Below are 11,983 nucleotides of genomic sequence, written 5' to 3'. Positions count from 1 at the left end.
CCTGGATGCACTCCTGACCAGCGAGCACATCCCCGGGAAGGGACGGCTCCAGGGGCGCTGCTGGGGTGAGTGCTGTGACTGCTGCTCCTGTTTGAGCTCAAGATCTGTTCAGCGCCAGGAGAGAGCTCAGAACCTGGTGAGGACCTGGGTGAGGGGAGCCCCGGCGGTGTCACCTCTGCGGTGTCCCCTGGTTTGTGGCTGTTGGAGCACGGGCAGCCCCCTCCGGAGCAGGGAACCACCGCGGGGCTCGGTGCAGCTCCTGCCGTGCGCAGGTGATGGCAGAGCAGCCCTGGGCTGCTCCCGAGATCCCAGCGCGGGTGAAGAGAGACCCCTAATGTCGGCTCTGCACACAGGCGCTGCTCGTTAACGGATTTACCTTCTGCAGGTGCTGTCCCAACACTTCTGTGAAACACCAGAGTGGCTTGGTCCAGCAATTACAGCTCAGGTCGCTCAGCAGGAGCTGGAGATCAGCCCCTCCTTAATTCACAGAGTAGAAAGGGAAATGCTTCTTAAGCTGGGATAAATGTCTGTTGCCAAAATGTCCATGTTAAACTGACAGCTTTTGAGCTTTTATCCAATAGTTAATTAAAACTCCGTAATTAATCCTTGGTTTCAGTCACATCCACTCTCTTCCCCATTTAAAAGTGCACTCTTGATTAATACAAACTCAACATACATCCCCTATCTCAGTCTCCACAGCAGCACGAAGAAACCTAAAACACGACCTCTGACCACTGTGTTCTTTAGCAGCATTTTATTAAAAATAATTGCCTGTACAAATATGAAATACCTCCGCACAATTTCATTCCTCGTATTTGTTTTTTGCTGCAAGGAAAGTACATGAGGGGAGCTCGGAATGCACTTCTCCAGGAGCACTGGTGGCTGAACTCTGGAGTTGGTTTCCTAATTTTTTCTTTTTAATACCCACAAATTTTTCTACAGCTGCGGTCTCCATTTAAAAGTATTGTCTGCCATGAAGCAATACAACGAGTTTATCCCCAACTTATCAAGGCATGGAAACATGCACATTTTTGAGCATTTGAAAAATAAATGAATAAACTAAGACAGTTTCTCACTTGCTGTCCAATTCTTCAGGGGTGTGTTTCACCACAGGTTTCTCTAAGTGAACACACTCAAATCAGGTTAAGGGCTGAGAGTAACAACCACAACCACCAGGATCTGCACCCCAAGCTCGGCAGCCCTCAGGGCTGATCTGTAACTTCACCACCAGGCTGCTCAAGCTGGAATTTAGGCAGGAATAAGTTCATTATTCCTAAAAGGGAAAGGCAAAACCAAACTGGAATCCGACAAGAACCTTTAAAGAACACCCACAATTCCTTTCATGAAATAGGCACTTGCTGTGTTCCTGTTGTTCCCAGCATCCCAGCGAGCCAGGAGACAAACTGGGAAAATGAGGGGAGATGGAAAACCAACAATTCCTCCACAGCCTGGATGATTTTCTGGATCCTCTCTGGAGTGCAGCAGCGCAGAGGAACTGTCTGGGAGGCCTTCAGAAAGTGACAACTTTGTGTGCCTTGGGCTGAGCTCTCTGCGGCGCCGGCGCGGCCGCGACGTCCTCGTGGTCAGCGCTCAGGCCGGGGGTCCAGCGCCCGACCGTCACCTGCTCTGCAGGACACACAGAGGGCACAGCAGTGACAGGGCCAGCTCTGCTCGCAGGGAGTGCCAGCTCAGCCCGGCACACCCAAGCTGGATCTGCCTGGGAGCTGCAGCACCTGCTCCTCAGCTCCAGCTCTCGCCTGTCCTGCACCTCAACACGCTCTGCACACACACTTGGTCTCAGAGTGTCACAGCTCTTGCCAAAGGTGTCACACTCACAATTTACTCAGCTGCGCTACTTTTGGAAGAAGTCCCTTGGGAAAATAAACAGCACTGACAGTCCTTGTTATGGATGTTAAAGTTAGCAGGAAAAAGTAGGAAAAATCTAGTTACAGGCTTCTAAACATCAGTCACCCAAGTGGGCACAGCCTTGCTACGTGCAGAGGAGTTTGGGGACATTTCAGAGCCTTCTCGTGTCACAAACTTCTGTCACACCAACTCAGACCGAGTCTGACCCATTCTAAACTGGCAAAGCAGCACGCACCTAGAATCCTGAATATGCTCTCAGACCTAAAAACATCATAAATACACGACTGAATATAGAAAATGCCTTATATTCCTTACATAAATTTCACCAAAGTGGCTTACTATTAACTAAGTGTCATAGAAACAAAGTAGAGAAATGCACAGCTGTGTCACCACTCCAGCACAAACACAGATTACTTCAAATGGCCTTCAGATACACACAGGATGAGCTTGCTTTTAAAACAAAAATCACAATTATCCAAGCTGTGCATTGCACTTACTGCCTCCTCCGCACCCTCCCCGAGTGTCCCAACAAAAATTACCTCTGCAGTTTCCAAGTTCCCTTCCCAAAGCCTTTTTTCCCTGCCCTGAGTCGTGCAGAGCAGTGGCTGAACAGTGCTGCGCCCACCCCACACCCCCTGCAGCTCACCTGCGTTCTGCTTCTCTGGGCAGTCCTTCTTGAAGTGCTCCACAGAGCCACACAGTTTGCAGCCCCCACCTGTTCACACAGAAAGCTGTTACTGATCTGAGGGGAGCAAAAACACCCAAAAAACGCCCAAAAACCGCCCAACCCAACGCCCTTCCTGTCTGTGAGGGACAGAGCACAAATTCCAAAATCCCTCATGGGGTATTCCTGATTTGCTGGAAGCTCTCTTTTTGAGAAACAGGCTGAGTTCTGCTGAAATCCATTCTCAAAGGAATTTTTAAAATTGACAGCGGCTCCTGAGAGGCGGGTAATCCACCTGCAAGGACTGAGATGTGAAATTCTACACAACTCAAAATTGCACAATGCAAACACCGGAAAGCAAGGTGATTTTTGTTCCAGCTGGAGCCGTGCTGCGAGATCACCTTCTGGAGTCTGCCAAGACGCCAGGTTTGTGCTGGCAAACACCAGGACACGGAATGCTGGTTGTTGGAGCCAATGGAGAAGTGGAACCTCCAAAGTCAGACCCCAATTCCCATTAAAGTCACCCAGACTGGACACACTCTCCCTTCAGTGAGAGTTTTGCTGCCTCCCAGAATCCTAAGATACATGTAAATAAATACACACTGCCTACACTCACACAGGATTTTGCTCCTTTGTGCATCTCCTCATACTGCTGTCATTTAATACCAAACCCACACTCAAAAGAGAAAATCCTCCAGCTAATTATTTGAAATGAATTCCACAGAATTCCTCTGCTTTTACTGAAAGACACACGGGAATTCCTTTTAGCTGCGTTCTCATTCACTTGCAGTGCTCTGTGTCAGGTGAGGAGGACACAGAAATTTAATTTTACTGACTTTAGTGGATCAGGACACTCACCTTCAGCATACAATCCCTTGGGATTATCCGGACACGACCTCGACAGATGCCCCATCTCACCACAGATGAAACATTTCGCATAGGGAAGCGACCCTGCAAAATCCCACAGGGTTTATGGTCCACATCAAAATCTTTGTGAAGCCACAGGCCCAACACCGTGCAATGACAACATTTTAATCACTCCACGCCATAAATTACAGCCAGGCTCCTCATTATCGTACTGCAAAATTTAAATTTGTAACCCAAAAAGCCTCAGGGTCAGACAGTCAGACAATTTAGACCCGATCACTTCACAACACCACAGATTCCTGGGACCCACCGGCAGCTGGATCCACCTTGGCTCTGCACTTGCTGAGGTCGTGCTCCGTGGATCCACAGCGGTAGCAGATCCCTGTCCCCATGTCCTGGCTCTCCAGCACCGCAGGACAATCAGCCACGCCGTGGCCAGGCTCTCTGCAGTGGAAACACACCTGGGAGGAGGAAAATGCAGTGACACTCAAAACCTGGAAATCCCAGCCACACGGTTTTGTCCCCAGGAAAAAGCAGCCAGGAAGAAACTTTGTGCTCTGCCATCAAACCGTGCTCTGTGCCTCCCACACGGAGCTCTCCTTTAAAAACCTTGTGGGAAAGTGACTGGGGGCTAAAAGGGGAAATTCCAGGGGGAAACGCAGTGGGGACTCCCTGGATGAGACACTCCACACGCACACCACAATCCAGGAGGACGGAGCTGGGCAGAGACCCCACAGCTCTGCCACAATCCTCGCAGAGGAAGGAACCTGGTGGCTCCTCGCAGCTGAAAGGCTAAGGAGGTAAAGGAGGATGTTGTGTTGGATCAGCAGCTGCGGTGAAATCCCTCTCTTTGGGCTGACATCCCACCCCAGGCTCCCAAGGTACAACCACGACTGAAATCACTGAATCTCCACCTAAACTTAAACAAAGCAGTGTGAAGTGAGTTAGGAGTGTGGTGAGACCCCAGGATAACCTGTGGGATCAGCCGAAGCTGTCTGTTCCCCACAGGGCCGCAGAGGCGAGCTGAGCTCCGTGCCGGCTTCACCGGGAGTCAGAGCTTGTCTGTGCGCTGCTTTAATAAGATTGTTTTGGACACTCCAGCAGCCACCCGCATCCCTCCACGCTTTATTACAAAGGGTGTAGCTGTGTGCGTGAGGGGTTTGAACAAAAGGCAGATTTGTCCCTTTTACCCCCGCGGTGCAGGGCAGGCCTCACCATGGCGTTCTTCTTCCTCTCCTGCCTCCTCAGCCTCCTGCTCTCCCTCCGCCTGTCCTTCCTCAGCGCCTCCTCCTCCTCCTGCTGCTGCTGCTGCAGCCGCTGCCCGAACCCGTTCACATCCTGGTTCTCGTACTCCTTTTTCCTCCTCCTCCTCTTGGGCTCCGGCTCGGCGCTCAGCTGCTCCCAGGGGGTGGCGGGCAGCGCCCGGGCCTCGGGCGGGGCGTTCCGCCGGGCCCAGCGGGTCATGGCAGCGGGAAAGGGACGGGAAAGGACGGGACAGGGACAGGGGAAGGGACAGGGACAGGGGAGCTGCGGGCCCGGCAACGCGCGCGGTGATGACGGACGGGAAGAGGAGGAGGAAGGGGAGGAAGGGGAGGAAGGGGAGGAGCGGGAGGAGCGGGAGGAGCGGGGCTGTGGAGAGGGAACGGGAGCGAGCGGGAGGCGGCGTGTGAGGGGAATGAGGGGAATAAGCGGCGATATCTGAGGGAAATGAGGGGTATAAGAGGTGGTGTGTGAGGGGCATGAGGGGCGATATCTGAGGGGAATGAGGGGCGATGTCTGAGGAGACTGAGGGCGATATCTGAGGGGAATGAGGAGACTAAGGAGCGATGCCTGAGATGAATGAGGGGCCATGTCTGAGGCAGGTGAGGGGCGATGTGTGAGGGGAATGAGGGGAATAAGGAGCGATGTCTGAGGGGAATGAGGGGCCATGTCTGAGGCAGATGAAGGGAATAAGGGGTGATGTGTGAGGGGAATGAGGGGCGATGAGTGAGGGGAATAAGGGGCGATGTGTGAGGGCAGTGAGGAGAATGAGGGGCGATGTGTGAGGGGAATGAGGGGACTGAGAGGCGATATCTGAGGGGAATGAGAAGAGTGAGGGGAATGAGGGGCGATATCTGAGGACAATGAGGGGAATAAGGAGCGATGTCTGAGGGGAATAAGGGGCCATATCTGAAGCAAATGAGGGGAATAAGGGGCGATGTGTGAGGGGAGTGAGGGGGATGAGGGGACTGAGAGGTGATATCTGAGGGGAATGAGGGGCGATGTCTGAGGAAAATGAGGGGCGATGTCTGAGAAGACTGAAGGGCGATATCTGAGGGGAATGAGGAGACTAAGGAGCGATGCCTGAGGGGAATGAGGGGCCATGTCTGAAGCAAATGAGGGGAATAAGGGGCAATGTATGAGGGCAGTGAGGAGAATGAGGGGCGATGTGTGAGGGGAATAAGGGGCCATATCTGAGGCAGATGAGGAGAATGAGGGGCGATGTGTGAGGGGAATAAGGGGCCATATCTGAGGCAGATGAGGAGAATGAGGGGCGATGTGTGAGGGGAATAAGGGGCGATATCTGAGGGGAATGAGGAGAGTGAGGGGAATGAGGGGCGATATCTGAGGGGAATAAGGAGCGATGTCTGAGGGGAATAAGGGGCATGAGGAGAATGAGAGGCGATGTGTGAGGAGAATGAGGGGAATAAGGGGCCTTGTGTGAGGGGAACGAGGGGAGATGACTAAGGGCAGTGAGGGGACTAAGGAGCGATGTGTGAGGGGAATGAGGAGAATGAGGGGCGATGAATGAGGGGTGGTGTGTGAGGGGAGTAAGGGAAATGAGGGGCATGAGGAGCGATAACTGAGGGGAATAAGGGGTGATATGTGAGGGGTCTGAGGGGCGATGTTTGAGGGAAATGAGGGGAATAAGGGGTGATGTATGAGGGGAATGAGGGGCGATATCTGAGGGCAATGAAAGGAATAAGGGGCGGTGTGTGAGGGGAATGAGGAGCGATATCTGAGGGGAATGAGGGGAATAAGGGACAATGAATGAAGGGAATAAGGGGCGATGTCTGAGGGGGATGAGGGGCGATGTCTGAGGGAAATGAGGGCCTGCCATCCACGGCAGGGACACCTTCCCCTGTCCCCAGTGTCCAGCCTGGCCTTGAACATTCCAGAGATCCAGGCACCCTGTGCCAGCCCTGCCAGGAAACAATTCCTGCCCCAAATCCCATCCTGGCACTGGGAGCCATTCCCTGTGTGCTGTCCCTGCAGCCCTGGCCATTGTGTCTCTCCAGGTTTCCTGCAGGCCCTGCAAGGCCACCCTGAGCTCAGCCCAAAGCTTCTCCTGTGCAGGTGAGCAATGCCAGCTGTGCCAGCCTTTCCTGGCAGCAGAGCTGCTCCATGCCCTGCTCCTCCTGGAGCCTCCTCTGGGCTGGCCCCAGCAGCTCCAGCTCCCTCCTGCTACAAATGACGGTGTAAATATTGGCTTTGACATTCATATATTAGCCTTTACAAGTTCTATTAATCATAACGATGTTGATACAGTACAGTTTGTAATCCATCATCTCCTGTGTGTACCCTATAGCTGATGAAAATAGTGAGAAATATTATAAGTGAGAAATAGTGAGAAATATTATACCTTAACACTTCCCATAATATTAAAATAGAGACTATTTAATATTAAATGCTTTCGTTTCTGTAACTAACTAACAATAATGCAGTACCTAATGTTAAAAGTATTCATAAAAACAGCTAAAATATATATATCTATGAGAACATAACCTTGAGCAGAGCCAAACAAATAACACTGAAAAACACTGACCCTCAATGAGGAAATAAAATACAGGACTCTCACAATCACATTTCTTTATAGCACATAATCTATGAAGATGAGGTCAAATCAACTAAAGTAAAGAGTTCCCAGAACGTAAACACTCAAAGGAATGATTGAAAATGTGTGATTCTCATTAATAAGCATTTAACCAATGCAAAGAAAAAATAGTATATAAGAATTGTTATAGGTAATGGTGTGCTTTTGTTTGCCAAGGCTCCCCATTGCTGGAAACTGTTCCTTTTATCCCTTATTAAAATTTTAAAAATTCTAAACAAGGGGTGACTTGAGCCAGGGTGAATCCCTGGAGCTGTGTTCTTGCAGGAGGCCACTCAGCAGCTAAAATAAATGTTTATCAGCCAAATAAAGTTATTATTACAGTTATTATTACCAGCCTCCCCAAAGTCAGGCTGCTGCATCTTGTTTTTTACAATTCCATTAGATCCCCAGTGATGCTTCCTGGTTGGTTGTGATAAAGGTATGTGCATTATACACACACTATATAAAATATATAGATAATATTACACTTTCTCCAGTAGTTTTTCCTCCCTAACTCCTGCATTTCCCTGGAGGAATTTGCAGATTTTGCCGATTTTCTGATGTTTTGAGCCCACTAGAGGGTGGTGTGCACAAAGCCTGTTTTAAACTGCTCTGCCAGGCAGGACCAGCACCTTGTTCTAATTCTTCAGGAGCAATTAATGCTGGCTGCAGATAAAAATTACTGATGAACTCTTTTTTGCCTGTGTGGTTTGGGTAGTTAATGCTGCTTGGCAGAGTGTCAGGGTGACATTTTCCTGGTTGTTTTAATTTAAATGTTAGCCTGTGGAGAGAAAGGAAAATCAGGCCCTGTTCCCTCTTAAATTCTGTTACATCTGCAATAGTTTGAGTCTTCTGTGCAGGTGGTTCACTTTGATTTGTTCTCCATAAGATCCAGAGATTGCTTAGCATTTCCTGCTCTGCTTTCTTGTCAGTGTTTAGTGATTACTTACACTATATTTATTTTAAAATATTTATGGATTTTGCCTGCTACAGGGCAGCATTCTCCTCAGTCAGCCTGCTCTGCTGACCAGCCCTGGATGTCATTTCCAGCAGGCTGTGTTGCTCACAGCTGTGATTCTTTCAGGATATCAAGAGCTTAAATAAGTTGTTCCACTGTTTTCTGTTCCTGGATCCACTCACCTATTTTTTGGTTTCGATGCAGGCAAATGTTTAAGTGCCTGGATGAACTGAAGGCTTTGAAGGTTAAGAACTGTGGTCAGTTATTTTATTTCTATTTTATTAGTCAGTAATTTTTTATTTTTTCATGCTGCAAAGCTGCTGTTTGTTGTTCTTGTGTCAGAATGACAGTCTGAGACACGTGGCTCAAGTAGGAATGTTAGATATGCACTGTCAGGGCAGCACAAGGATTTCCCCAGGTTTTAATTCTGGTGGCTGCCTGTTAAACAGAAAACACTGTTTTCTCACAGGAGAATGTAACTTTTTATTTTTTCAGAAACCCTCAGTGAGGAAGGGAATTAATTTACACTTGATGTGCACAACACTTCGCTGAAGCTTGTGTCTTCAGATCACAAAGTTGTAATTTCCAGCATTGAGGGTAGATTATCAGTAATTTCAAAGCCCAAATGCTGGTTCAGAAAGCAGAACATAAAGGGTGTGCACTGAAAACTAACAGCATTTTCAAACCAGAATACACCTTAAATGAGCTAAAAATTAACTGGCATAATTTATCAACTTCTGTTTCCTCTCTGCTGAGTCCACCTGAGTTCCCTGAGCAGTGAGTAAATAAAAACTTTCATTCCATTGTTTACTGATAGACTTATTGCTGTAATATAACTGATATTTTCTCATTAGGAGCCCAATATTTCCCTGTAATAATTAAGAGGTAATTGAAAATGTGTTACCAGTCATCAGCAGTAGGTGACTGTGCCCTCCTGGAAGATTTGGCTTGGCAGGACTTCTGTTCTATAAGCAGTGCATTTTGGTGTTTCCCACTGGCATTTTTGCAGCCAGAGGGAGTGACTGTTTAAGTCTTTAAACTTTTAATTAAACCTTAGGCTGAAGGCAAACCGTAAGAGGCATGGCAGGAGAAAGACGAGCATGCAGGTCTTAAATTGCCTTCCAGCAAGTCTTAATTAGTAAAGTGAGTCTGTATATAAATATTAGCTGTAACTCGTTCCTCCTGTTATTTGCTCCCTTTTGGTTTTGGTGTTTCCAGAGAAACATTATGTCAGGTGTGCACTGAGCCTGTAGGAGTGACAAAGTCATGAACCTCCAGAGCCTGTCGTCAGTTCTTGCTGGAGCAGCCAAGGATTTCAGGTGTGAGGGACCCTAAATCCCATCCATTCCCACCCCATCCATGGCAGGGACACCTTCCCTGTCCCCAGTGCCCACCCTGGCCCAGGGCACTGCCAGGGATTCAGGGGCAGCCACAGCAAATCTGGGCACCTGAGCCAGGGAACAATTCCTGCCCCAAATCCCACCCAGCCCTGCCCACCCTGTGCCAGGGAACAATTCCTGCCCCAAATCCCACCCAGCCCTGCCCACCCTACAGGGAACAATTCCTGCCCCAAATCCCACCCAGCCCTGCCCACCCTACAGGGAACAATTCCTGCCCCAAATCCCACCCAGCCCTGCCCACCCTACAGGGAACAATTCCTGCCCCAAATCCCACCCAGCCCTGCCCACCCTACAGGGAACAATTCCTGCCCCAAATCCCACCCAGCCCTGCCCACCCTACAGGGAACAATTCCTGCCCCAAATCCCACCCAGCCCTGCCCACCCTACAGGAACAATTCCTTCATCGTATCTCATCTACACTGCCCATTTTCTCTGGCCTTGTAATGGGAAATTCCTGCCCAGTTCTCACCCTGCATGAACTGCCTAATGGAGCACAGGGCTTTGATGGATTTGGGCTCTGATGGAGCTTGACCTGAGAGATTATTTCTGCTGATCCCTAGTTGCTTTGTCAAGGGCATTAGAGAAGTGCTTGAGGCATGACACATAGCTCCTGGGGCACTTAATCAAATAGATTTCAAAGATTTATAGAGAATCAGTGTCTATCAGGAAAGAGTTTTATTTGTCAGAAAAGGGTCTTGGTAGTGCAATACTTGTGGCATGGGGAAAATAAATACGAGGAACAGAAACAAGCATTTTATGTCAAGAGCTACTGCACTAACCCAGCTTTTGATTTTTAAATATTTTCTTGTTGGGTCATTATCTGTCATTATGTGTACGCTTTTCTTTCTTTGTGTGGGCACAGAGCCTTTCAGGTTGTTTGTTTCCTGCTGCAGCCATTCTCCTGAGCACATCCACCTTCCAGCTGCCCCTGAAGGCACGGAGGGACACGGGGCCCTGCTCCCCACACCTCAGCCCCAGGGTGGGCTCCAAGCAGACAGAAAACTGTCCTGAGCCTTGTCATGACAGAGTAGGACTGAGCAAAGACACCCTGCATTGGCTTAGTAGGTGTGCCACTGTCCAAATTTAATTTAAAACATTAATTAGTGATGTGGAATGAAGAATGAGAATACACCATTTGTATGAAGCAGCTGAGTTGTTCTGGCTGGCTGTAGAGAAGTCATGGAGAGAGAGAGAAAGGTGACACAAGTGGAAAATGTAGGTGACAACAAACCTTTGCTAAATAATCCATGTGAGGAGTATTTTGGTTGTGAAGGAACCCAGCAATACAGCAGGAGCAGAGCAGGGTGTAAGACATAGCTGGGTGTCCCTGTTTTGTGCAGGCTTACAATTCCTTGTCTGGTAGAGCAGAGGGGGTGGGCAGGGCATTGCTCTGGGTTATTTGCTCATCCCAGGCACTTTGCAGACCATGATTCTGCCAGGGTTCACATCTTTGTGTGGGCTGGGGTCTGGAGTTGTTGTGTCCCAAAACACACTCCAATCCCTCCCCAGCCCAGTGTGGATCACTTTATTTAGAACCTTGCTCCCTGAGTTTTGGGTGTCTCTGGGTCTGTTCCAATATTTGCCCACCCTTATAGGATGTACCCAGCAGTGTAAATTCTATCACCATCAGTTAAACCAACTGGGGCAGTGTTCTTTATCTCTCCACAGCCCATCCTCCCTCCAGGAGATCTCTCCTGTCCATGGCCACTGAGTCCCAGGGCATGGCTGATAAAATTCCATCATCCCATGGGGAGATGCTCCAGCCAGGGGAGGAGCCAAGCATTTCCTACCCTGATCAAATCTGAGATTTGGAACATCAGAGCAGCCTTTCCCACTGGATCCCAGAGGAAAACCAGACCCTTCCCCATCATCCCTGGAGCTTTAGAGGGAAACTGCACCTTGTGCAGGAGCACTGCTCCAACTGAGCCACATCTGTCACTGCAGGAGGATGCAGCCACCATGGGATGGGACTGCTGCCAACACCCTGCCTGACGGGTGTCAGGTTGTACTCTGACTGTGTCAGGGTTTGGGGTTTGTTCTTTGTAGTGCTGTATTTCTATTTTAATTTCCCTGGTAAAGAACTGTTATTCCTATTTCCATATCTTTGCCTGAGAGCCCCTTAATTTTAAAACTATAATAATTTGGAGGGAGGGGGTTTCCATTCTCCATTTCAAAGAGAAGCTCCTGCCTTTCTCAGCAGACACCTGTCCTCCAACCCAGGACAACCCCCAAGGAGAGTCTTGAGCCTGGTTTCCCCTCATGCAAACTGAGATATCTCCTTAGCCTTCTCCTCCCAGGCTCTGCCCACTTCCACTGTGAAATGCTCTCTGAAGAGCAGCCCTGCTCTCCAGCTTTTATGTCAGTGGACTGAGTGA

At 49.3% G+C, this 11,983-nt stretch overlaps 1 protein-coding gene and 1 long non-coding RNA gene across 2 annotated transcripts; one reads left to right on the top strand and one right to left on the bottom strand.

The window, feature by feature from the left end:
• Positions 1-739: 739 nt before the first annotated feature.
• ZCCHC9 (zinc finger CCHC-type containing 9) lies at positions 740-4,952 on the bottom strand. Its single transcript, XM_033086452.2, has 5 exons — positions 4,613-4,952; positions 3,708-3,858; positions 3,389-3,481; positions 2,513-2,581; positions 740-1,626 (listed from the first exon to the last, which is right to left on the bottom strand). The coding sequence occupies exons 1-5, from the start codon at positions 4,859-4,861 to the stop codon at positions 1,511-1,513; spliced, it is 678 nt and encodes a 225-aa protein (XP_032942343.1). The 5' UTR covers positions 4,862-4,952; the 3' UTR covers positions 740-1,510.
• Positions 4,953-6,696: 1,744 nt separating this feature from the next.
• On the top strand, positions 6,697-11,296 carry LOC117011178. Its single transcript, XR_004420892.1, has 3 exons — positions 6,697-6,733; positions 8,413-9,527; positions 10,502-11,296. It is a non-coding gene; the product is annotated as an uncharacterized LOC117011178 (long non-coding RNA).
• Positions 11,297-11,983: the final 687 nt, after the last annotated feature.

The sequence above is a fragment of the Catharus ustulatus genome (genome assembly GCF_009819885.2).
Source record: "Catharus ustulatus isolate bCatUst1 chromosome Z unlocalized genomic scaffold, bCatUst1.pri.v2 scaffold_26_arrow_ctg1, whole genome shotgun sequence".
NCBI classification, from domain to species: domain Eukaryota; kingdom Metazoa; phylum Chordata; class Aves; order Passeriformes; family Turdidae; genus Catharus; species Catharus ustulatus.
The sequence above is the reverse complement of the archived record's forward strand: the minus strand, read 5'-3'. Positions and strand labels throughout refer to the sequence as shown.

What these genes read in the sequence shown, in the direction of transcription:
- ZCCHC9 (XM_033086452.2), bottom strand. Translation starts at nt 4,861, where the DNA reads ATGACCCGCTGGGCCCGGCGGAACGCCCCGCCCGAGGCCCGGGCGCTG. An exon ending in AGAGGAAGAAGAACGCCATG is followed by an intron (nt 3,859 to 4,612) that starts GTGAGGCCTGCC and finishes TCCTCCTCCCAG; the next exon opens with GTGTGTTTCCACTGCAGAGA. An exon ending in CAAGGGATTGTATGCTGAAG is followed by an intron (nt 2,582 to 3,388) that starts GTGAGTGTCCTG and finishes CTGTGTGAACAG; the next exon opens with GTGGGGGCTGCAAACTGTGT.